Source organism: Lynx canadensis, chromosome B2 (assembly GCF_007474595.2).
Source record: "Lynx canadensis isolate LIC74 chromosome B2, mLynCan4.pri.v2, whole genome shotgun sequence".
In the NCBI taxonomy this organism is placed as follows: Eukaryota; Metazoa; Chordata; class Mammalia; order Carnivora; family Felidae; genus Lynx; species Lynx canadensis.
In genome coordinates, this window is record NC_044307.1 from 80626241 (window position 1) to 80652278 (window position 26038).

Consider the following 26038-nt stretch of genomic DNA (forward strand, 5'->3'; position numbering starts at 1 on the left):
TAACTAAATCTGTTTTTCTCGTTAATCTATCTTTTGTCAACTGACAAAAGTTTAATTTGCAGGCTCCCAATTCAGAACCTAAGAGAAAAGAGGATAAGTTTTTCCTCCCCTGACAGCAGTTAGGTTGTTCTATAATAGGAAAAGATAGGATTCAGTAGGCAGACAAAGAAAGATTAGAACCTGAGGTTCCTGGGTGGGGAAAAACACTATTTTGGAACAATGCTGGGATTGCCTAACCACAGCAAACCCCCTCAGGCATAAGGTTCCTCTTCAGAATGTAACAGATACCACCTACTCCCCCTTAAGTTTCCCTCTGGAATTTGACTAAAGACCTAACTAAAAATAAGTAGTAGACCATAAAACGTAGGACCCACAAGGAACATGGCTGTAGACCCACCCCTCATACAATGAAAACGAGCCAATCAGGAATGGACAACCCAGCACCTAGAGCTATCAATCCAGTAAGGGTAGGACCTGAGAAGGACTGAGGGGGAAGGGAAGGGAGGGCTGACCAGAACCTTGTAAAACAAACACCCTTGCCTACTGTAGCAGGCATTCACTTTTGAATACCCCCTCTCTGTAAAGAGAGCTTTCATACTGTTCTCCCTTTCCGATCTTCTACTCTAATAAACTTTTGCCTGCTGCTCATTTTGTGTCCACCTCTTCATTCTTTGAAGCGGCAAGACAACGAACCCCGGGTACTGAGGTAAAAAATCCTGCAACATTTCTAGAACACAAATGAAAAATGAAAGAACTTAGGCACAGGCCATGTAAATGGTCGGAAGGAACGAATCTGTAAGAAATTCCAATTGACTCAATAGTATTTAGTAATCCCCAGGACGCAGAGGACAAGGGAGAAAGAAGCCCCGAGTTCCCAACCTGGCAGACCAAGCCAACAAGGGCCCATTCACAAAGATGGTAAAGGGAAAGAGGATGAACAGGTATTTGAAGGTGTGGAGTGTGGGGTGCCTGTCTACCTGCAGCTCAGGTGAGGAAAGAATCCAGGAACTCCCAAGAGGAGGAAGAGTGGGAACACATGAGGTCACAGACAGGTTTGATGTGGGAATGCAGATTTGATGCAAGCCCATGCCTCAGTGGCTCATTTTCCTCTAATCCTGTTGGCTGCGGTGAGGGCATTTTTGAAAGGTTTCAGCCTTGGCCACCATGCTCAAAACAGTGTCACTTCTAATCCTCAAGGTGATAATGTTTCCCCTTTACAGATGTAAAAACAGAGGCCTCAATACTTACTACAATAAACATTCAATAGATGTTTGTTGGTTAGGATAAATGAATTAGAGCCACTAAACAGGATTTGAAGCTAAATTAACAGAAGCTTTAAAAGGAAACTTCATATCTGACTTTGGCCCAGATTAGCACTCGAGTATCAAGAGTATGAACTTTATGCCTCGGTAGTTTATCTACTGTGGTCAGGGGCACTGAACATAACTTAGCTATCTCGTACTGGGTCCTGTCAGTACTCAAATTTTCCAAACGGTCTGGCTTTGTAACTAGATTGCTAAAAATACTAGGGAAACCCCACCATCCATGGAACAGCATTATGGGGAGGCACCACGTAACCGGACAGGTTAATTACCTCATCAATAACTGGCAGATCCCTGTCAAAACCCAATAGGCCTGATACATACACAGGAAGGGACAGATGCCTCGCACCTTGAGCACAGGGCTGTCTAGGAGCCACACTTGACTCATCTGTGGGTTGGGAATGTTCACAACAAAGAAGGAACCAGAAATCAGGAAAATGGGAACTAAAGTCCTGATGCCCTGCTAACACATCGGCCTTGCCTCCTTAACCTCAAGAGGTCTCTTTGGAGAGAACGAGACATCATATGAAATGCACTTCATAAATTCTTAAGTATTATACAACTGAAAACTACTATAATTAAGGAAAGTTCCCCAACAGATGATAACCTTTGAACGGGTCCAAAACGGGAAAGTGAAACAAAGATTTAACGAAAAATGAGGATAATATGGTGGCAAAGTGATGGCAAGTGAAATGGTTTAAAAAATACTGGGGCGGCGGGGGGGGGGGGGGGTGGCGCTTGGGTGGCTCAGCAGGTTGAGAGTCCAACTCTTGGTTTCGGCTCAGGTCATGATCTGACCTTTGTGGAATCGAGCCCTGTGTGGGCTCCTCACTGAGTGTGGAGCCTGCTTGGGATTCTCTCTCTTTACCTCTGCCCCCTACTTGTAATGTGTGGTGAGCTTGCGTGCAGGCTCTCTCTCAAAAAAACAAAAATATGGGGCGCCTGGGTGGCGCAGTCGGTTGGGCGTCCGACTTCAGCCAGGTCACGATCTCGCGGTCCGGGAGTTCGAGCCCCGCGTCGGGCTCTGGGCTGATGGCTCAGAGCCTGGAGCCTGTTTCCGATTCTGTGTCTCCCTCTCTCTCTGCCCCTCCCCCGTTCATGCTCTGTCTCTCTCTGTCCCAAAAATAAATAAACGTTGGAAAAAAAAAAATTAAAAAAAAAAACAAAAACAAAAACAAAAATATAAGGAGAGTGACAAACTGGGGTTCAAGTCCCAGCTCTGCCCTGTACCAGCTGTGTGACCCCAGTCCTTATCTATAAGTCTCTATCAGCCTGTGCATACAGGTGCACCCCCCTTTCTTTCTTTCTTTTTGTTTTTGTTTTTTTTTTTTTTATTCCAGCCCTAGCCTAGGTAATGAGAGGGTCTTTTGTGGAATGTGGCCACATTAAGGCTCACATAGCCTTCAGGGAAAGTTAGAATTTCTTTGCTATTAGTATTCTCTGGGGTCAACAAAGGCTTAAGTTTCTATATACTAACAGTTTTAGGAAGAAGCCTCTGGTTTGTTTCTATTTGCAACACTATATGTGGTCCTTTACATTTCTTTTTTTTTTTTTTTTAATTTTTTTTTCAACGTTTATTTATTTTTGGGACAGAGAGAGACAGAGCATGAACGGGGGAGGGGCAGAGAGAGAGGAAGACACAGAATCGGAAACAGGCTCCAGGCTCCGAGCCATCAGCCCAGAGCCTGATGCGGGGCTCGAACTCACGGACCGCGAGATCGTGACCTGGCTGAAGTCGGACGCTTAACCGACTGCGCCACCCAGGCGCCCCGTTCCTTTACATTTCTGATCAATGGAGCTATTTACACATTCAAGAGCCGGGAGCTCAGGGGTACCTGGCTGGCTCAATCAGTAGAGCATGGCTCAATCTTAGGGCATGAGTTCAAGCACCATGTTGGGTGTAGAACCTACTTAATTAAAAAAAAAAAAAAAAAAAAAAAAAAAGGACCCTGGATCTCAGTGAGAAATTCCATCCCACATGGAAATTAAATATATGAATAATAATACCACTAATAAGAGAATATGCAAAAATCATAAAGATTCATTGTCCATTTGATTAACACTTAGGAGAATGAAATGCAAACAGAAAACAGAACATATATTTTCAAAGGCATGAAAGTTTGGGGGGGTTGTTTTGTTTTTTAACCTTTATTTTTTTTTAATTTTTTAAGTTTATTTTTGAGAGACAGAGGTAGAGTGAGTGGGGGAGGGGCAAATAGAGAGGGAAAGAGAATCCCAAGCAGGCTCCACACTGTCAGAACAGAGCCTGATGCAGGGCTTGGAACTCACAAAACTGTGAGGTCATGACCTGGGCTGAAACCAAGAATCAGAGGCTTAACCGATGAGCCACCCAGGTGCCCCAGGCATGAAAATTTTTGAAGGCAATTTTTATTTATGTGGGAACACCAAATCTTTATGAAATCCTCTCACATCACACTGGCAGGTCACTGAAAACATAATCCCATACATAAGTTTTTCCTTGACATACATATTCAGTAACATTTCTGATGTGTTCTGATTTACCAACACTTTTGCAAGAAGTTCTTGTGAACTTTTTTTTTTTACCATCACTTTGAGAGTGATCCAGGTGGGTTTTCTGTGGTCCTCTACTTTACACACTGAGAAACTGAGTAGGAGTCTCCCCCGAAGGTCCTCAAGAGGAGAAAGTCGACAGCATCTTGAATGATTTAGATCAGGAGTGAAAAACCCATTTGTCTTGAGTATCACAGCAGAACCAGGGAAAGCCAGTTACAAGAGAGCTTGAGGGCTTTCGCAGAGAGGAAGAACAGAAAAGATTTGAAAAAGAAAAAAAAGATAAGGAAGAATAAAGGAGGTAGAGAAGAAAGTAAGAAAAATGAGCAGAGAAGAAGTGGCTGTGGTAGGTAGGAAATGAATCCGTGTCATCAACCACAGCTATGAGGGTCAGGGGACTGACTGAAGCAGAGGGTAAACAGAGAGACACCTGGGACTGACAATGATGATCTTTCAAACTCAGAGCTACATCCCTTATCCAGAACTCCAGAACTTAGTTTCTGCCTCTTTTTTCCCCATCAGACTACCTTATGTGTTCTGATATAAAAATGGGAGGGATTTCTGAAAAAAGGTATAGAATCAAGATTCTATGAATCACTGCAATATGTTTACAAATCATCTAATATAAACCTATGTCGTCTATGGGGTGCTTGGGTGGCTCAGTAGGTTAAGCATCTGACTTCAGCTCAGGTCACGATCTCATGGGTTTGTGGGTTTGAGCCCAATGTCGGGCTCTGTGCTGACAACACAGAGTCCTATAGCCTGCTTCAGATTCTGTGACTCCATCTCTCTGCCCCTTCCTTGCTTACACTCTCTCTCTCTATAAAAAAAAAATGAACATTAAAATTAAAAAATAATTTTAAAAATATGCTCACTAAATATATGTATTCGGACAAGCATCATGTCTAAGGTGTGACTTTGGTCACTATTAACTATTCTGTATTTCATCTATTCCAATTCTTCTGTATCTCTGTATTTCCAGGGCTATAGGGAAACCCAAGAGATTAGGCATAGCCAGGGCTGGGGTCAACCCAACTCTTTTTGGATAAGACAGAACTACAAGGAAAGGGATTACATATCCACGAACTTGTCTCTCTCCTAAACTTTGATCAGGTGTAGTTCATGTGGCTGCAGAAAAGTCCTGGCACCCCTGAGCCACAGTCTCACTATCATGAGAAAAATTATCTATCTCTACTTACACTCAAGGAACAGTGAGAGGATGAATTCACTAATAACTTTTAAATTACTTTAAAGAAAAAAAAAAGCTGACACTCATGATTAATAGATGCAAACAGGTGGTTTCACTGCATTTACAAGTATCACCGGCTGACTGGTGGATTCTTCATGCCTCTAGTAACGACCTAAACTGTCACTTGCTCTCTTAGGAGAGACTTCACAGGCTGCCGTGGAAATAAGACCACACACACGTAGCTGGGCTGTGGATGAGCAGCTGTTTTAGCCAAGTATATATAATGTCTTTCCCTTAAAAATTGGGAGAGACTTTGGGAAAAAAACAATTTCACTTTCTGATTAAATATGATCTTTTCACTGCTTTCCTTCTTATTGCAGTTTTTTTTGTTGTTGTTTATTTATTTATTTTGAGAGAGAGAGAAAATGAGCAAGGCAGGGGCAGAGAGAAAATCCCAAGGATTCTCTGAGTCAGGGCTCAAACTCACTGTGAGATCATGACCTGAGCCCAAATCAAGAGTTGGACGCTCACCCTCAACTGCCGGAGCCATCCAGGCACCGCGTGTTATTGCAGTGTTTAAAGCACAGTAATTTACTAAAGATTTAAACTCCATGTGTCTAAAAATCATTTGTGCTGCAATTGTTTTTAATGGCTTATTGATTGCTTCCATTCTCTAGAGTTCTATCTGGAGCCTGGAGGTTGAAGGTGAGACTCACCTTATCTCTGATTAACAACTCTCAAAGGGAGGTTGAGAGGTGCCCAAATCTGTCTTTACCAGAACTAAAGTGCCCGAGAACACTCCTGCTATTCATGAGTAAAATTTGGAGTGCAAGCCGGAGAAGTGCATAGCACAATGTGGTAAAACTTACGTGGCCCTCGTCTTAAAAATAAGATCAGAGGTTCCTTCCAAGACTAACGGAAATGAAATTCACGCTATCCACTTTCAATCTACCTTCTTTTGCACAGCTCCTGATAAACTGGTTTGCAACTTACCTAGTGATGCCTAGGTAAGGCATGCCACCTAGTCGGGCATGCCCCTGCAGGGGAGATTTCTAAACCTCAGGGGAAAAGCCCCAGGTCTCTACTAAGCAAAGGCATTAAATAAAGTCCATTAGGAAGGTAAAGGGGGAAGGGGGTTCATTAGAGAAATGCTTTGTTCATGGTTCAAAATATACCATACCCATCTTTCCTTGGAGTAAATAAGCCCCTTTCCCCTCATATTTCATTTCTTACAGAGTCGGTAAACGTAATTCGCCAAAAATAATACAGGATTCTAATGCAACATGTGCCCAGGGCCCATTAGAAATTGGGATGACCCTTTGGTGGCACTCTGAGGTTCCAGAAAGGGAAGTCACAACTCCTGGCCTCCACCCTCATCTCAACTCCCCAGGACCATACTGGCTGGCATGACACTGTCAGGAATAATTGCTGCTAGAACTGCTGACTGAGGACCCTATCTGCCACTCTAGAAAGTGAACGCCCTGATAGTGATTCTGCAGTCGGGCGTACACCCCAAAATCAAAGTCAGGGACACGGAAAGAACAGGAACCTGAGATAATAGAGGAAGTCTTCTGAGAATAGACCACTACCCACAGCAGGCCCAGAGGGAGAAAGACCTAGCTTCAGTAATGTTTGCAAGAGCAAATATTCATTAATTGCTCCTCTTACCACATAAATACACTCAATGCTTTTATAGCAAGATTCCATGTTGATCCCAAGAACTCACGAGGGATGATTTTATTGCTGAAGTAATGAAAAGCATCAGTTACAGATGAGTTTGCCTTTAGGTTAGGAGCAGTGGGGAGCATTCAAGACCAGGCTCTGGGGAAGCCCTTTGTTCAGGAAATCCCACCCCTCAGGCAAAGCGTTCTTTTCATTTCAATTTCAAGTCATCAAATCAAATTTTAAAAGTGCCCCCTTAAAGAACTGCAGAATAAATAAGCAGTTCCGGTACTTTCCATGGAACCTCTCAGGTCCCCAGGACAATATCGAATTACAGGGCTTTTCTTCCCAGATATAGCCTCTCTTTTTTCTTTTTTTAAAAGAGTATCACACATGCACCCTATTGTGTGTCTACCATTTCAAATATCTTGCAAATACATCCCCATTCTGAATCTCTAGAGTCTGCTAAGAATCTAGGAGGAGCTAATGAAAGCAATTTGAATAATAACAAAGCGACTGAACAATTTAATTACCAAAGGTAGCCCTAGAGACTCCAACAAAAGGACTGAAAGCCTTTATCCACAAAAACGTGGCCACGTGCTCAACTGTGGGACCAATTATGGGAAGTGCAGAAGAAAGAAGCACACAGGTGCACACACCAAATTTAAGTAAATGGGGAATTAGCATAAACCCTCTCTGGAGACAGGACGCTATGAAAAAGTGTGACTTAGAAAGCTTCTTTCTAATCCTTCAGGCCCAAGGCTTATTTAACTTTCTTCCCCCGCCCGCCCCTTTTTTTCAAACTTTCTTCCCTTTCTGATTAATTGAAAATAGCACCTATCATATGTCAAATAATGGCAACTGTTCTCCAGAGAAAGGCTTTGTGTAGGAATTTTAAAATAAGTTCAATGAATTTTCAATAAAAGTTCTTCCAAATCAAGTCACAAAGGTAGTTCTATCCCTCACACAATTTCCTCAAAGTGAAATGTTTAGAAGTTAGTTCTTTCTTTTGGAAGCATACAGCTTCATCTAGATGTTAACAGCCAGATTCTATTGACCTTTTCAAGTGACCCTACGATAGAGAATTTTTCCCTTGCTTTGGAGGCGGACAAAAAAAGATAAACCTTTCTGGAATCCTAAAAACTCTCAACTTCCTTAGGCCCTAAGAATTAAATGCAGGAACCCCCACAGACTGAACAATTACTAAATACCGCTTCTTAAACAGGAAATAGAGTTTGCTTCTGAGCGGTAACGACTTTCCCCGCCCGCGCTCACTCCGGGGCAGGCACCGCCATGCCCAGGTGGTGACACTGAGCAGAGATAAGGTGTCCTAACAACCGTATTTGCCTGGATCCCGGGAAACCCGCGGCCACTCGGCGACTCCCACATCACCTGCGCGCATCCCCCCGCGGCTCCACGGATGCCCCCACTCCACAGACCTGGGCAGCCCAAGGACCCCTCCCGTGGCGACACGGGGTAAGACTGACACCCGCAGCTGCCGACGACCCTGCCAGTCACGCTGCCGCCGGCTGCCTTTTTTAGCCACGACATCTGACCAGGCTTCCACAGCAGCATTCAGTAAGAGATCCCAGGACGCGCCGGGCGGTCCCCTCCCCTTCCCAACCCCCAGACCCTGCGGAGTGCTGGGGCTGAGGGGTGGGGGAAGATACTGGCCCTGGAAGGGGACAGACAACATACGTTCCTCCTGCCCAGATGCCTCCTCTCTGCTCTCTCCACGAATCCGGGTCCCCCCTCTGCCGCCTACACCTGGTATCCCCCATTTTGCAGCCCGCGGTGGCTCCTCGGGCGCCCCTCCCCACCCCCACTCCTCAACTCTGTGCTCCTGGACCCCCTCCAAGTCCGCGGCCCGCGCGCCTGGTCTGGCCCGGGGCTGGAAGACACAGAGGGAAGGGACTGGCTGCGGGCTGAGGACGCGCGGGGCGTGGGGCCGGGCGGGAGACTCCGCGCTCACCTCCCTCCTCCGCCCCGCTGTCGGGGTCGGCGTCCGAGGAGTCGGGCCCGTCCCCGTAGTCCGCTAGCCCCACCAGTTCATCCTCCTCGTCGTCGTCCTCTTCCTCGGGCTGCGGCTTCCCCAGCACCTGGCTCATCGCTCCCACGGCCGGCCGTCCCGGGGGCGGCGGGGGACCCTGGTGGGGGGCCAAACCTCCTCGCCTGCCGCTCGCAACCTCTTTCTGAATTGGGGTTTTGTCTGGAGGTTCGCTGGAGCCCGCGGAGGCAGGGCCGCGCGCCCCCCGCGGCGGTCGGCGTCCAGGACTGGGTCTCGCGGTTCCCACCGCGCCCGGAGCCCCCTTCCCCGCCCCGCCCGCCTGCCGGCGGAGGAGTCAGCCGGAGCGCGGCAGTTCCTCCCTGAGGAGGGAGAGAGAGACTGCGTGACCCAAGTCACCTGACACACACTGTCACACACACACACACACACACACACACACACACACACACACCCGCACGGGTGCGCGCGCGCTTTCCCGGGTTCTGGCACCGCTCAGCGGGGCGCTGGGCCGAGGCCGCGCACACACCAGGCAAGGGGGGGACGGGGGAAGGGCGGCGCGGGCCCTCCACCTAACCAGAAGCGCAGGGTGGCACACGCCCGGTACCCCGGGCCCTGGGACGCTGCGCGGTCACCCACCGCGGCTGCGCTCCAGGGGCCCCCACGCGCGCTTCGTGCACGTGGTCCCCGCACAGGCCGGCGAGCTGGGGACCTGCACACCCTAAGAACCTATTCCCCATCCACCTCCGACACACACACCCTACCTTGGGTGGCCTTCTCCAGCTTTCCGTCCTGGGGAGGGTTCCAGTCCCAAGTGGGCTGCCTCCTCCTTCCCCCAACACTGCAGGGCCCAGGCCCCCCATCCAGAGCAGCGTGCCTAGGACACATGCTGAAGCTCTCAGAGAAGAAAACTCCGAGAAATGCACTGCAGAGGTTCAGTCTCCATAGCAATTGCCTTTCAGTGTGCATTTATGGTTCAAAGTGCTTCCCACCAGGAATATTAGAAAATCAGGCCTACCCGGATGTAAATGTTTCTTAAAAACATAACATGCCTCATGGCTGCCTAGACTAAATAATAATTCCTCTGCAGCATTTGGGAATAGGTCGCAGGTACAACATACTGGGGCTCTTCATGACCACCTCCTGTCTCATTTGTTTCATAGACTGTAATTGCACATCTCAAAATAAAATGTTTCAAGGCTTGGGGGGATGAGGGGGGCAACTCTCACATAAGAATAGCAACTATGTGGGGGTGAAACTAAAACCTGCATTTCTCCACAAGCTTTTTACCACAGGACATACTGTACCCACCCTTTCTGGATACTGCAAAAATCACGTGGATGAACTTCCTTCTGTCAAGCACAATAAGAAATAAACCAGCTGGCCAGCATGGTGATCCAGATCCTACAGGTGCCAGCAACGCTGCAGGTGGTGTAGGGGAGGAGGCAGGGAGCTGAGAGTGGAAGCTCTTGGGGCCCAAGGGTGCTGCCTCTGTCAGAGACATTTACTGAACACCTACTATATGCCAGGAGCTGGGCTAAGTGCAGGGGTGGGGGAGGCTGAATCCACCTATACTCAGAACAGTGTCCCTTCCCTGGAGGAACTCTCAGTCTAGCCAACCATGACTCATGTTCTGGAGTTTGTAGTAGTTGTGCGTGTTGAAGGTGAATGTTGACACCTAGGAGACAGCTACTTCTAACTGGAAAGGTCTTGAGATTTTACAAGTGGAGGCAACATAACTTGCTATGACTGTATCCGTCAAGGTCTTTCTCAGGAGGAAAATAGATGGCACATGCAAAGATTTTTAACTTCTAGAAAGCTTTAAGTTAAGGGATTTAAGCACAGGGGCATGGGCAGAGTTCAGAAAATCAACACAGGGATTAGCAACAGTGGGAAGAGATTATCACCCCAAAACTAGTAGGAGTAAAGGAAGGGGCTAGCGTACTGGGCAGGGGGGCACAAAGCAGGAACTATAGCTGATGAGGAAGCAACCACTGCCAGAACCATCTCACTGTCAAGGAGACAGCAGTAGGAAGAAATACTCGGACCTCTCTCTCCAATCTCCCCAATTCTCCTGGAAGTGCCTGCCTCCCAGTGGCTACACCCAGCTGGAAACCAGAGGGCAAGGGAGTCCGGAAACTAGTCCAGGACACAGAGATTGGGCAGGGAGGGCAGATAGTGGGTCCTAGGCTGTGGCTGGAGTAGGGGGCAACTGGCATAGCCCCCACAAGAAGCTTCTACTCGCTTTTATCAGAAGTTACTCTGAGATAATTTTCCTAGCCCATCCATTTTATAAAAGGAAGTCCCCAGGGGGAAGGAAGAAGTCCTTTCCCAGAGGGGGTTTAAAGACTTTCAGCTATCCCAGAACAAACCCACCAGCCTGGGAAGGACATTCAGCTGGCCTGATTCAAACTGCAGAGGCCTACTTATGGGACCCCAGCAGCCAGTCCAAGGTCAACCCAAACAGAGCATTCCTGGGCTGGTTGCTGAGCATGTCTGCCCCAGGGACCCAGGGGTTCAAGAGAGGACAATTACTAAGCCAATAGTGCCACTGTGCCTGAGACCCAGAAAGGATGGAGATCTTTGATGATCTTCTGCCTTCTCCCAAAGAGAGTTTATTTATTTTTATTTATTTTGAGAAAGAGAGAGAGAGAGAGCACGCAAGAGAGAGGTAGGGGCAGGGAGAGAGAGAGAAACCCAAGTAGGCTTCAAAGCCATGAGCTGTGAGATAACGACCTGAGCCAAAGTCAAGAGTCTGATGCTCAACTGACTGAGCCACCCAGGCGCACCACGCCCAAAGCCAAAAGAGATTTTAGAGGGAACACCAGCAGTAGACTGGAGCATACCCTAAACATTTGAAAACTGGGCTATTCTTGAGAAAAAAGGAACAAATCCACAAAAAATCAATAAAAGCCAAATCCTGAATTATGCTCCACCCTCAGGTAGAAAGAAGAGTCGCACACAGGTTTAAGAGCTTCTAATTCACTGTCATTCATACATGTACGGTATTGATAAACACAACAAGAAAAAATTTTATTGCTTTCCTTTTGCTGTTATTTCAACATTGTCAGCTTTCAAATAAGGGATATATTGGAAAAAACATCTTAGAGATTTTTTTTAATTTAAAAAGTCCTGTGTATGGATTCTTTCAGAATTTAAATAAAAATGGAAAGACTTTGGGGTGCCTGGTGGACTCAGTTGCTGGAGCATGCAACTCTTTCTTGATTTCAGGGTCACGAGTGAGTTCAAGCCCATGTTGGGTGTAGAGCTTACTTTAAAAACATAAAAAAAAATTGGGGCGCCTGGGTGGCTCAGTCGGTTAAGCATCTGATTTTGGCTCGGGTCATGATCTCAGGGCTCATGAGTTCGAGCCCTGTGTCTGGCTCTGTGCTGACAGCTCAGTGTCTGGAGCCTGCTTTGGATTCTGTGTCTCCTCTCTCTGTCCTTCCCCTGCTCATGCTCTGTCTCTCTCAAAAATAAATAAACATTAAAAAAAAGTTAACATAAAAAATAATAAAAATATGAGGATCTGTTTCTGGGTTGCCCATGGTTTTTGCTGTTGAATGTAACCATTTCGGGTTGCCATGTACATGATGGGTGCTTAATGCCTATGGAGGGAATGAAAGAAAAGAAGAAGAAAGATAGTACAGGCCAGCTCTCTGCACAGACTTGGCATATTTTTGAGAGAAACTTCAGGAAGAGACAGAAGCTAAATTTTCTGCTTACTCTAAACCCTGGGTAATGCCACAATGAGATAAGTACAAACTGTGAGTTATTAGAGTGTAATCAGGAAGGAGCTGACCTACGAGAGATGATCACTCTTAGGTTTTCATCCCTTCAGGACTGCCTAAAGACTTTGCTGAATGATTAGTCATTGCCCGATGACTATTAAATGCCTATTTTATTTTTACTAACTCTTCCTTCTAAAAACTCTTAACTCTTTTTTCCCCTTTAAAAACTGTTTTTTGTAGTGTTTATTTAAAAAAATTTAATGTTAATTTTTGAGAGAGAGAGAGAGAGACAGAGCATGAGCAGGGCAGGGGCAGAGAGAGAGGGAGACACGGAATCCAAAACAGCCTCCAGGCTCTGAGCTGTCAACACAGAAACTGGTGAGTTTGAATTCACAGACCACAAGATCATGACCTGAGCTGAAGTCGGACACTTAACCGACTGACTCACTCAGGAGTGCCTATTTTGTTTATTTTTATTTGAGTATAGTTGACAAAAACTTTTTTTTTCATTTTTTAAATTTATTTTGAGAAAGAGAAAGAGGGAGGGGAAGTGAGAGAGGGAGAGAGAGAATCTAAATCAGGTTCCACACTGTCAGAGCAGATCCCTATTAGGGGCTCAAACTCACAAACCATGAGCTTATGATCTGAGTGAAAATCAAGAGTCTGACCCTCAACCAACTGAGCCACCCAGGTGCCCCTATAGTTGACAAAAACTCTTAACTCAGAGGTATTTTGTAGCATCCTGAAAACTTTGTCTATCACCCACTAAAACATAACTAAAATTTAACCAACTAATATTTACTGAGATTTTCCATAAATGAGGCACTCTTCCAAAATAATATGACCTTCGAAATATTCCCATTAAGTAAGTAATATGATTGTTCTTACTTTACAGGTAAAAACACTGAGGTTAAACAATTTGCCCAACGTACCACATGGAGTGGACCTGGAGTGGACAGTGGAACCACTTTGGAACTCAGACATTAGATCTTATTTAAAGGCTACAGTCAGGATGCCTGGGTGACTCACTCAGTTAAACGTCCAACTTTTGGTTTTGGCTCAGGTTACGACATCACAGCTTTGTGGTTTCAAGTCCCACGACAGGCTCTGGGCTTGCAGCGTGGAGCCTGCTTGGGGTTCTCTCTCTCTGCCACTCCCCCATTTGTGCTATCTCTGTCTCTCTCAAAATAAATAAACTTAAAGGGGGGCCTGGGTGGCTTAGTTGGTTAAGCGTCCGACTTTGGCTCAGGTCATGATGTCGCAGTTCATGAGTTCAAGCCCTACATCAGGCTCTGTGCTGACAGCTCAGAGCCTGGAGCCTGCTTTGAATTCTGCATCTCTCTCTGCCCCTCTCCAGCTCACAGTCTGTCCCTCAAAAATTAATAAACGTTAAAAAAAATTTTTTTAATAAAATTAAAATAAAGGCTACAGTCAATTACATTATAGCCTTAAACTGAAAAGAGGGGAAGGGAAGGGAAGGGAAGAACTGGCTCCCAATCTCCTAGGTAAAGAATCAAAACACATATACACTCAGAAAATGGGTCTGCTGTCTCAGGCCATTTAATTTACAGGATTCACTGAAAGGAAGAAAAAAAATGCAAAGTTTCCTAACCCCCAAAAGTTAGAAAACTACTTGTCACAATAAAATTGCTGATTGGGGCACCTGGATGGCTCAGTTGGTTGAGCTTCCAACTCTTAATTTTGGTTCAAGTCATGATCTCACGGTTTGTGAGTTCAAGCCCTTCCACTGTCTCTGTCCCTCTTCTCACATTCTCTCTGTCTCCCCCCAAATAAATAAACTTAAAAAAAATACTGATTATTTTGGCTTCTTCTATTAGGAGCACAAATAGCAAGTGATTTAATACCCCTTCTGGTTTATATGGTATATTGTACCGTACATTAAGCTAAAGTATGATATCTAAGTGGGTTTTTTATTTAAAATTTGAATTTTATTCATTTTTTAAAATTAAAAAAAAATTTTTTTTTGAGAGAGAGAGAGACAGAGTAAGCAAGGGAGGGGCAGAGAGAGAGGGAGACACAGAATCTGAAGCAGGCTCTAGGCTCTGAGCTGTCAGCACAGAGCCCCATGAGGGGCTTGAACTCACAGACCATGAGATCATGACCTGAGCAGAAGTTAGGCACTTTACCAACTGAGCCCCCCAGGTGCCCTAAAATTTGAATTTTAAAGGCCACAAGTTTGTGCCCTTATTTTGGTGAATTATTTTGCTGTTTGCAATTAGATGCCTTGTGACAAGGAACATGAGAGCTATGTAAAAGAGACCTGTACAATTTAGGCAGAATAATTGCAGTCCTGAAGAGGGCAAGCAATTAAATACAGCCTGCATCCTGCATCTTAGGATATTTTAAGGCATCTGATGGCATTATGCCTGGTTCCTGGGATTCGTATGTTGAAAGCCTTTTAGGCTTTCTTTTAAAATATGTATTTAAAGCCATTAATTCTCTCTTGAAGCAAACAAAGGAAAGAGCCTTCTACAAAATCTCACTGGACTCCTGCTAATCCAGGGAAGCCAATCGAATTTTTCAAAAGGGCAGCTTACAGTCTCCAGTTCTCCTAAGACAGTCAATGAATTGATGAAATCATTTAAAAAAATTGTTAAATCATTTTCATTGAAGCAATCCATCATTATAGAGATTTTATTAATATAATGTTTTGAGGGGCACCTGGGTGGCTCAGTTGGTTAAGCATCCGACTTCGTCTCAGGTCATGGTCTCATGGTTTGTGGGTTCGAGCCCCGCGTCAGGTTCTGTCCTGACAGCTCAGAGCCTGGAATCTGCTTTAGATTCTGTATCCTCCTCTCTCTCTCTCTGCCCTGTCAGTGTGGAACCCAGTGTGGAGTTAGAGGGGGGCTCAAACTCACGAACTGTGAGATTGTGACCTGAGCCGAAACCAAGAGTTGGAGGTTTAACAAACTGAGCCGGCCAGGGGGTGTGTGTGTGTGGGGAGAGAGAGAGAGAGAGAGAGAGAGAGAGAGAAAGAGAAAGAGAATCTTAAGCAGGCTCTATGCTTAGCATGGAGCCCAATGTACGGCTCGATTCCATAACCCTGGTATCATGACCTGAGCCAAAATCGAGTCAGATGCTCAACTGACTGAGCTACCCAGGTGCCCCAAATATGTTTTTTTGTTTTGTTTTGTTTTTAATGACCATGAAGACAATTAGATTTTTAGGGCTGTGCTTTGGAGGAGATAAACAGAGGGAGGTGAAAGTATGTGAGGATGAGAGAAGGAGCCTGAATTTGATGGGATGGACAGAGAAAACCTCTCTAAAAAAGATGACATTTGGGACAACTGGCTGGTTTAGTCAGTAGAGCATGTGACTCTTGACCTCAGGGTTGTGAATTCAAGCCTGACTTTGGGCATAGGGCTTACTTAGAAAAATTTTTTTAGGGATACCTGGCTGGCTCAGTCAGTAGAGCATGTGACTCTTGATCTAGGGGTTGTAGGTTTGAGCCCCACATTGGAGGTAGAGATTACTTTAAAAAAGTAAAATATTTAAAAAATTAATAAATAGATAGATGAAAAGATGGCATTTGAGTTGAGCATGAGGGGATAGCAAAGTTAAAGCTGGAATGGAAAGTGTTCCCTTGAAGGTTTCTCAGTAGTTGGAAAGGCCAAGGAGAAAAGAAAGGGCATTGGAGGAACAAAATGTCAGTGTGATGAGAGAGGGAGACAGTAGTAGGCATTAGAGACAGGCCGTCTTTTCAGGATAAGGAGTTTGGATTTTATTCTAAGTACCTCTAGAAGCATTGAAAAGTTTTAAGAAGGGAGATGAGATGTGTGGTTTGCTTTTCTAAAAGCCCTTGCTGGTAGATTGTTTCCAAAGATGGCTACAACCCTCCATGCCATCCCACATGCCCTTTTGCAAATGTGACTTTGCCACTCCTTCCACCTATTTTTCCTCTTCTTGGATGTGCACAGGGCCTGTGACTTGCTTTAACCAATAGATTGTGGTAGGTGTGACAGTGACAGTGTACAACTTCTGAGACTGGGCCATAAAAGGCCTTGCTACTACATCCTTTTTTATTTTCTTGGAGCCTGGAGCTACCATGCAAAGAGGTCTGGGCTAGCTTGCTGGAGAATCCCCATGTACAGAGAGGCCCTGAAGGATGCCAGAGTAGAGAGGCTCCAACATCCCAGCCATCTCCAATGAGCCATCCCAGCCATATTGGATTCTCCAGCCCAAATTGCAGGCACATGAGCAAGTCTAGTCCACACCACATGGAACACAGGCTTGCTATTCCAGCTGAACACTGCTCTGCCAATCCACAAAATCATGAGCAAACAAAATGGCTGGGTTTTGTGTTTTGTTTTGTTTTGTTTTGTTTTGTTTTGTTTTGTTAGACTCTACACCCAATGTGGGACTTGAAATCATAACCCCTAGATCAACAGTTGCATGTTCTACTGACAGCCAGCTAGGCACCCCTAAAATGGCTGTTTTTTAAATCCAGCAGTGTTTGGGATGATTTGTCACACTGCGGTAGATAACTGATGCCTACATTCTGGCTGATGTGGGGAAAATGGATTGCAGATTTAAGGGTGGAAGAAAATAACAGTGGAAAGTGAGAGACATGGGTAGATTTTATATAAATTTCAGAAGTAGACTAGATAAGATTTGTTGATAGCTTATTTAACATGGTAGTCAGGGAGAAGGCTCTTCCCAGGCATTTGGTTTGAGTAACTAGAAGTATAGTAATGCCATTTATTAAAATAAGTAAGACCTAGATAGGAACAGGATTGGGGGGCGAGATGTGAATCAAGGTCCTTGATTTAAAAAAAAATTTTTTTTTACACTTACTTATTTTTGAGAGACAGAGAGAGCACGGGCAGGGGAGGGGCAGAGAGAGAAGGAGACACAGAATCTGAAGCAGGCTCCAGGCTCTGAGCAAGCTGTCAGCACAGAGCCTGATGCAGGGCTCAAACCCACGAACCGTGAGATCATGACCTGAGCCGAAGTCGGACACTTAATGGACTGAGCCATCCAGGTGCCCCAAGGTCCTTGAATTTTAACAGTCTAGTTATTGTATATTGTCACAGGACAATCTCTCTTAATCCTGTGATTTGGCTATTTCTTAGATGTCTATCATGTTGTCTTTGGAATAAATAATGATATTTTCCAACTTAGAGCCATGAATGTACTGAAGATGACATTTTTCTTCAGTTTATTTATTTATTTTGAGAGAGAGACAACATGAGTGGGGAAGAGGCAGAGAGAGAGAGAGAGAGAGAGAGAGAGAGAGAGAATCCCAAGCAGGCTCAGCACTGTCAGCCAGAGCCCGATGCGGGGCTCAACCTCACAAAACTGAGATCATAATCTGAGCTAAAACCAACAGTTGGACACTTAACCAACTGAGCCACACGGGTGCCCCTGTTTTTTGTTTTTTTAAGTTTATTTATTTGAGAGAGAGAGCATGAGCGGGGAAAGGCAGAGAGAGAGGGAGAGAGAGAGAATCCCAAGAAGGCTCCATGAAGGGCTCAATATCAGGAACCATAAAATCATGACCTAAGGGGGCGCCTGGGTGGCGCAGTCGGTTAAGCCTCCGACTTCAGCCAGGTCACGATCTCGCGGTCCGCGAGTTCGAGCCCTGCGTCGGGCTCTGGGCTGATGGCTCAGAGCCTGGAGCCTGCTTCCGATTCTGTGTTTCCCTCTCTCTCTGCCCCTCCCCCGTTCATGCTGTGTCTCTCTCTGTCTCAAAAATAAACGTTTAAAAAAAAGAATTTAGGGGCGCCTGGGTGGCGCAGTCGGTTAAGCGTCCGACTTCAGCCAGGTCACGATCTCGCGGTCCGTGAGTTTGAGCCCCGCGTCGGGCTCTGGGCTGATGGCTCAGAGCCTGGAGCCTGTTTCCGATTCTGTGTCTCCCTCTCTCTCTCTGCCCCTCCCCCGTTCATGCTCTGTCTCTCTCTGTCCCAAAAATAAATAAACGTTGAAAAAAAAAAAAAAGAATTTAAAAAAAATCAACTTTTAATTCGTATGACTTTTAAGGACAAGCTTCTGATGTATATGGTGCTGTAACATGAGGGTAGAAACCTCTTGACAACAGAGTCAACTGGACAGAGGTATTAACAGCTCTATGTATCTGTAGATTAGTTTGGACTTGGGAACTCCTGCTTTGGCTGGGAGGTTACACCAAATTATACTTTCAATGATACAAGATTCTCCAAGACAAATGACCTTATTAAAAATCTGTAAGAGGGGAACTTGGTTGGCTCAGTCCATAGACCATGCAACTCTTGATCTCAGGGTCATGAGTTCAAGCCCCACATTGAGGGTAGAGTTTACTAAATAAATAAATATCTAGGAGAATGAGGTCTAGGAACTATCACTTATACATTTCACTTAATGTCACCTACAAAAGTGGCAGACATGGTTGGTCAGCTACTTATCAGCCATTCTAAAACCCGCTTCCCTGTTCTTCCCTGTGCCTACTTCCCAAACTAGAAATGGGAAAAGTCAGGTACTCATATGACGCCTTCATATTTGATCAGTTAGAAGTAATCTTGTTGGGGAACTTCTAGGAAAGACTTTGCTTTCTGATAAGAGAGGCCAATGAATCAGAAGAGCCCCTTGACATTACCCTTTCCTGCTTTGAACACAGTTGTGTAAGAATATGGTACTTAGAGGTAGGGAAGTCATTTTGCAACATGAGGTACCAGGCCTAAGACCAAAACCCTGTCATGGGAATGGCAGAATAGAATAGAAAGAGACTGGATTACCTTGCTGAACTAGTGTACTCAGACCTGGAAAGGCCTATGTCCCAACTTCTTATTTCACGAGACAATTGAAGTCCATTCTTTTTTTTTCTTTTTCTTTTTTTTTTAAGTTTATTTATTTACTTTGAGAGAGATAGAGCACAAGTGGGGCAGAGAGAAGGACAGACAGGATCCCAAGCAGGTTTTGCACCATCAGCACAGAGCTTGAACCCACAAAATGTGAGATCATGACCTGAGCAAGACAAAGAGTCAGACACTTAACCGACTGAGCCACCCCGGGTGCCCCTGAAGTCCATTCTTTTTTTTTTTTTTTTTTTTAATTTTTTTTTTAAAGTTTATTTTTGACAGAGAGAGAGAGACAAAGCACGAGCAGGGGAGGGGCAGAGAGACAGGGAGACACAGAATCCGAAGCAGGCTCCAGGCTCTGAGCTGTCAGCACAGAGCCGGACGAGGGGCCTGAACCCACAGACCACGAGATCATGACCCGAGCTGAAGTCAGACGCTCAATCGACTGAGCCACCCAAGCCCCCCACCCTGAAGTCCATTCTTGAAGCCAGTGCTTCCCCACCCTGTATAGTCAAGGTGCAAATAGGAAATGATACTATTTTTATTGCACAGTTACCTAAATGGACAGGCTGTTTGCAGTCAGAGGTGACTGGCCCAGAGACTTTGGCCACTTCAGGTCCCCCCAGCTGCCCCAAAGACTGAAGGTATCAGTAACTTAGCCATATCCATAACCCATTTATTTGCACACAAGCGGTAACAGCAAACCAGTTGGGAAGTTCTGCTTACGCCACTGAAGGTGGGTGAGGGTGCCTGGCTGTCTCAGTCAGTGGAGCATACAACTCTTGGTCTCAGGGTAGTGAGTTCAAACCCTACATTAGGCTAGAGCTTACTTTAAAAAAACACTGAAGGTGGGTGTTCTGAACTTTGCAGTAGAATGTGTCCTAACTGACGCAATATATACCCTCTATGAGTGGAGGGAGGATGGGAGGATTGGATGGATAAAACCTGATCATATAGTTGGTGATGAAGTTCAGAAGTTATGTTATAGTCAGAGGATCCTGGTAAAGGTGTCTCAGGATATTACAGGGGATAACTGAGGCTTCCTTAGAAAGGAAACTCATTTTTGCTTCTTTCCGTACTTCTCACTTCATTTTTTAATCTCTGCATGAAAACTGGCTCTCTCTGCTTTTCATGCCAGGTGACTGAAGATGGCTACCCCACCCGTCCAGTCCCAGTGATAGTGGACCCAGGCTCTAGAACCAGGCTACCCGGGTTCAAATCCTAGTTCCACCACTAACTAGCTGTGTTACCTGGACCAAGTTACTTAACTCCCTGTGCCTCAATTTCCTCATTTCTAAACTGGTGATAATGTTATATACCTTAATAGAGTTGTAGGAACTAAACCCACTAAAGTGTGTGTGTATCTATATATCCATATTTAAAAGGCAAACACTACATAAATGTTAGTTATTATTATCTTTGATTCCCAGGCAAGAAAATCTGATTGAGTTTGGGCCAGTGGTCCACTCCTGGCCTAGTCCCCCAATCATACTTTACATAGTTCCATGTACTGCTATACCTTCAGAGCATTTATTTCAGCTATAATTTAATATTTGATAGAGGACTGTATTCACCACTAGACTCTGGGACCATCTGGTTTCCTACCCCTTCTGTCCTCAAGTGCCTAGCACAGTGGTCAGAACTCCATGAAGCACAATTCTAGGGCACACCGTTTACATTGTATTCTATTTGCAACATGGCGGCTTGATGGTGATCAGTCCCAAGAAATATGCTGAATTAATGGTCCAATCCACAATGGCTGGGGTGCAATTGGTGGCTGCAGAAGTCTACCCTTATAAGTAGATAGGTAGGTCTTAACAAAGGGGAATAATCTGAACGGAAGCCTCTAAATGTGTCCACCACATACCTCACATGGTCAGGCACAAGAAATGCAAAGTCAGACAAACGTCAGGCAGACATTGTTGGTGGCATAACTAACACCCCCACTCCCCCTTCCCTTAGTTTGGTATACCTAAATATTCTTGGCTAGAAGGAACCTCAGACCTAGAGGTTGAGTCAAGACTCATGATTCACCTAAGAATGGCAACCGTGTCCCCTCCCATCTTGTGGCCCAGTTGTGATCAATGATACATAAGAGGAAATATATTTAAGGGTCATCTGAGAAGAATTTGTTCCCAAATTAAAATAAATACAGTGAGAAGGTCTGGACCTTTTTCCTGCTTAAATGCCAAGCTAAAGACAAAAGCCAACACTGAGGGTGATACAATAGAATCTAGACAGAGCCTAAACCCAGATATTTTTTTTCTGTAAGTTACCATGTGTTTTGTGATTTAAACCACTCTAGTCAAGTATGCTCCCTCTTGTAGCCAAACACATTCTAACTGATAAATGTGGTCCTTTTATCTTTGGAACTGAACGTGAGTGAGGGAGACAGATCCGATATTCAGTAGCTTAAAATCAGGAACAGAGAAGGATGCCCACTGCCTCCCCGCTCTTATTCCACAGTGTTCTGTACATCCTTGATTGCATAAGATAGCAAAAAGAAACAAAAAGATTGTGACACCAAAAACAAGTACTATCCATAAGAGAAAAAATCTGATAAATTATATTTCATCAAAATTAAAATTTTTTCTTTGCAAACTTCCTGTTGAAGGTGCAGCTGGCTAGCTTAGTCGATAGAGCATGAGACTCTTGATCTTAGACCCATGTTGGGCATGTTCAAGACCCATGTTGGGCATAGAGATTAGTTAGAGAAGAAAAAGAATTTTCTTTCTTTCTTTCTTTCTTTCTTTCTTTCTTTCTTTCTTTCTTTCTTTCTTTCTCTCTCTCTCTCTCTCTCTCTCTCTCTCTCTCTCTCTCTCTCTCTCTCTCTTTCGTTCTTTTTTTAAAGAGAATAAACGAGGGGCGCCTGGGTGGCGCAGTCGGTTAAGCGTCCGACTTCAGCCAGGTCACGATCTCGCGGTCTGTGAGTTCGAGCCCCGCGTCGGGCTCTGGGCTGATGGCTCAGAGCCTGGAGCCTGTTTCTGATTCTGTGTCTCCTTCTCTCTCTGCCCCTCCCCCGTTCATGCTCTGTCTCTCTCTGTCCCAAAAATAAATAAACGTTGAAAAAAAAATAATTTAAAAAAAAAAATTAAAAAAAAAAGAGAATAAACGACAAGCTATAGACTGGAGTAAAATATTTATTAACCATGTATCTGACTAAGGACTCACATCTATAATATGTAAAGAATTTTCAAAACTCAACAGCAAAACATAAAATCCAGTTGGAAAACAGGCAAAAGCATGAAGAGGTATTTTACTTGAAGAAAATATAGGGATGTCAAATAAACACATGAAAAGATGTTCAGTCTTCTGGCCAGAACCACCATCTTTTGGTCTTCCAAAATGACCAACCCAAAGAGAAAAAGGAGAGACACCCACTATATATTCTCTAGGCCTTAGAAAACATGGATTTGTTCCTTTGGCCACATACATGCAAATCTACAAGTAAGGTGACGTGGTAGACATCAAGGCAATGGGCACTATTCAAAAAGGAATGTCCCACAAATGTTCCTATGGCAAAACTGGAAGTCTGCAGTGTTACCCAGCATGCTGTTGGCATTGTTGTAAACAAACGGGTTAAAGGCAACATTCTTGCCAAGAGAATTAATGTCTGTATTGAGCACTCTAAGAGTCCTTAGAGCTTCCTGAAAAAGTGAAAGAAAATGATCAGAAAAAGAAGGAAGCCCAAGAGAAAGATGATTGGATAAACTGGAGCATCCACCTGCCCCCCCCAGGGAGGCACACTTTGTGAGAAGTGGAGCCTGAGCTGCTGGAATCCATTCCCTATGAATTCATGGCTTAATGAGTATTAAAAAAATTAAAAATAATGATAAAAAAACCCCTCCAGACTGTAAAAGATGTCCAATACCACTAGCCATTAAGGAAATGCAAATTATTGGGACAACAATGAGATACAACTCCATACCATCAAAATGGCCAAAAAAAAAAAAAAAAAAAAAAAAAAAAAAAAAAAGAACAGCAAATGCTGGCAAGAATGTGGAAAAACTGGGTCTCTCATACATTGGCGATGGGAATGTAAAATGATATAGCTACTCTGGAAAACAGTTTGGTAGTTTCTTATAAAAGTAAACATGCAACTACTATACAACCCAGCAATTGCCTTTCTGGACACTTATCTCAGAGAAATGAAACCATGTTTATATGAAAACCTGTACATGACTGTTCATGGCAGCTTTATTCACAATATCCAAAACATCTAAACAACCCAGATGCCTTTCAAAAGATGAATGGTTAAACAAGCTATGGTACATCCATACCATGGAATACTATTCAGCAATACAAGGAATGAACTGTTGAAACATGCCAATAACTTGGATGCCTCTCTAGGGCATTACACTGGAAAAAAAAAAAAAAAAGACAGTCTTAACAGGTCACGTTCCATATGATTCTATTCATATAACATTCTTGAAAGATAAAATTGTAAAGATGGAAAACAGATTAGTGGCTGCCAGGGGTTAGGCTGGTATGGGGAAAAAGGAAGGTCTAGAGTGTGAGTACAATTCATTGTGGTAATGGAATAGTTCTTTATCCTGATTGTGATGGTGGTTAAAAGAAGCTGCACATGAGATAAAATTGCACATACATTGTACCAATGTCAATTTCCAGGTTTGATATTGTGCTATAGTTATGTAAAATGTAACCGTTGGGGAAAACTGGGTGAAGGATACAAAGGACTTCTCTATACTATTTTGCAACTTCTCGTGAATCTGTAATTATCTCAAAAAAAAATTAATGTTTATTTCTTTATCTTGAGAGGAGAAGAGGGGGGCGCCTGGGTGGCGCAGTTGGTTGAGCGTCCGACTTCAGCCAGGTCACGATCTCGCGCTCCGCGAGTTCGAGCCCCGCGTCAGGCTCTGGGCTGATGGCTCGGAGCCTGGAGCCTGCTTCCGATTCTGTGTTTCCCTCTCTCTCTGCCCCTCCCCCGTTCATGCTCTGTCTCTCTCTGTCCCAAAAATAAATAAACGTTGAAAAAAAAAAAAAAAAAAAAAGAGAGGAGAAGAGGGGCAGAGAGAGGAAGAGAGAGAATTCCAAGCAGTCTCTGGTTGTCAGCACAGAGCCCGACATGGGACTTGATCCCATGAGTGGTGAGATTATGACCTGAGCCGAAATCAAGAGTTGGACACTTTACCCACTGAGACACCCAGACATTCCTCAAAATATTTTTTTTAAAGATATAAGGATTAGAAAGGAAGAAATAAAATATCCTTATTTATAGGTACATAGAAAATGAAATTCTATAAATTACTCACATTAATAACAGAATTTAGCAATCTTTTTGGGTATAAGTTTAGTAAACAAAGATATTTGCATTCTCTTGACAACAAAAAGGGTAGAAAATGTACTTTTTAAGAGATACACTTGCAATGGTAAAAAAAAAAAGATAATAAATCTCAGAAAATGGAAAGTTCTGAAACTTTTGAAGTCACTAAAGTTCTAAGCAAATAGACATACATGTCACACATGTTCATAGATGGGAAGACTCAACAGTGTAAAGATGTTAATTCTCTCAAAATTACAGTAGCAGCAAACAATTTATTTCTTGTTCCCATTATGTGAGGACTGCAGACCACCTGTAGCCACTCTGGGCTCTGTGTGATTCCATGTATTTTCTCATAACGAGACCCCAGCTAAAGAGGCAGCCACTCTTTGTGGCATGATATTCTCCTGGCATAGGGCAAAAACTCAAGGTGAGAGAAGCAGGGGAGAAGAATCACTAAAGCCCACGACATATTTAAAGCTTCTGCTCCAACATGGTGTTGGTCAAAGCAAGTCACACAAGCCCCAAACCAGCGGGGCAGAGGAGTCTGTGTCACTATAGGAAAGTATGGCAAATATAGGAACAGAACAAATAATTGTGAATAAAAATTGCCACCCAACACATAGGTTCACTGTGATTTCAAATCAAGATCACAAAGTTTTTATGGAGGGGTGGGTGCCTGGCTGGTTCAATAGAGCATGTGACTCTTGATCTTTAGGTTGTTGAGTTCATGCCCCATGTTTGGTGGAGAGTTTACTTAAAAAAGTTTAAAAATTTAGGGGCACCTGGGTGGCTCAGTTGGTTAAATGTCCAACTTCAGTTCAGGTCATGATGTCGCGATTTGTGGGTTTGAGTCCCACATTGGGCTCTGTGCTGACAGCTTGGAGCCTGGAGCCTACTTCAGATTCTGTATCTCCCTCTTTCTTAGTCTCTCCCTTTCTCTCTCAAAATTAAAATTGAATAAATTTAAAATAAATTAAAAAAATTAAAAAACAAGAAACAAAATTTTCATGGAGCCAGACAGACGATCCTAAAATGCCTGTGGAAGAGAAAAGAGCTAAGAACACTTGAGATTCTTTATGAAATCAAGATTTAACAAAAAACCCACAGATTTTCAGGCAGTGTGGTACTAAGTACAGGAATAGGCAAATGGAACAAAATAGAGAACCTGAAACAGACCCAATCATACATGGAAACTCATAAGATCTCTTTGGCACAGCAAATGAGAGGAGAAATGAATTTCAGATGGAATATGGACTTAAAGACAAAAGGCAAAACTTTACAACTTTTAGAAGAAAATATGGGAGAATATTTGTACACCTCACGGTCAGGAAGGATTTCACAAAACACCTGAAACAGAGCCAAAGATATGACCAGTTAGCCAAAGAGAAAATAAGAATAATTAATAAATATTAAAGATGCCCAATTATACTGGTAATTGGGGAAATACAAATCATCATAATAAGTAATAATTTCACAAGCACACACACAAACCAAAAACAAGCTCTGGCAAAGATGTAGA

The 26038-nt window shown here is 44.1% G+C and overlaps 1 protein-coding gene and 1 pseudogene across 2 annotated transcripts in view; one reads left to right on the forward strand and one right to left on the reverse strand.

Moving 5' to 3' along the window:
- The window catches only part of RRAGD (Ras related GTP binding D), a 41967-nt gene extending 32958 nt beyond the window's left edge, over positions 1-9009 (reverse strand). The window contains exon 1 of one of the 2 annotated variants that reach the window (XM_030315963.1): positions 8678-9009. In XM_030315963.1, the coding sequence (XP_030171823.1) occupies positions 8678-8813 (136 nt within the window). In that variant the 5' untranslated portion in view covers positions 8814-9009. The remainder of the gene's footprint in view (positions 1-8677) is intronic. The other variant, XM_030315964.1, reaches the window with a different exon arrangement.
- A 13571-nt stretch (positions 9010-22580) lies between these two features.
- On the forward strand, positions 22581-23040 carry LOC115513458 (annotated as a pseudogene).
- The last annotated feature ends 2998 nt before the right edge of the window (positions 23041-26038 follow it).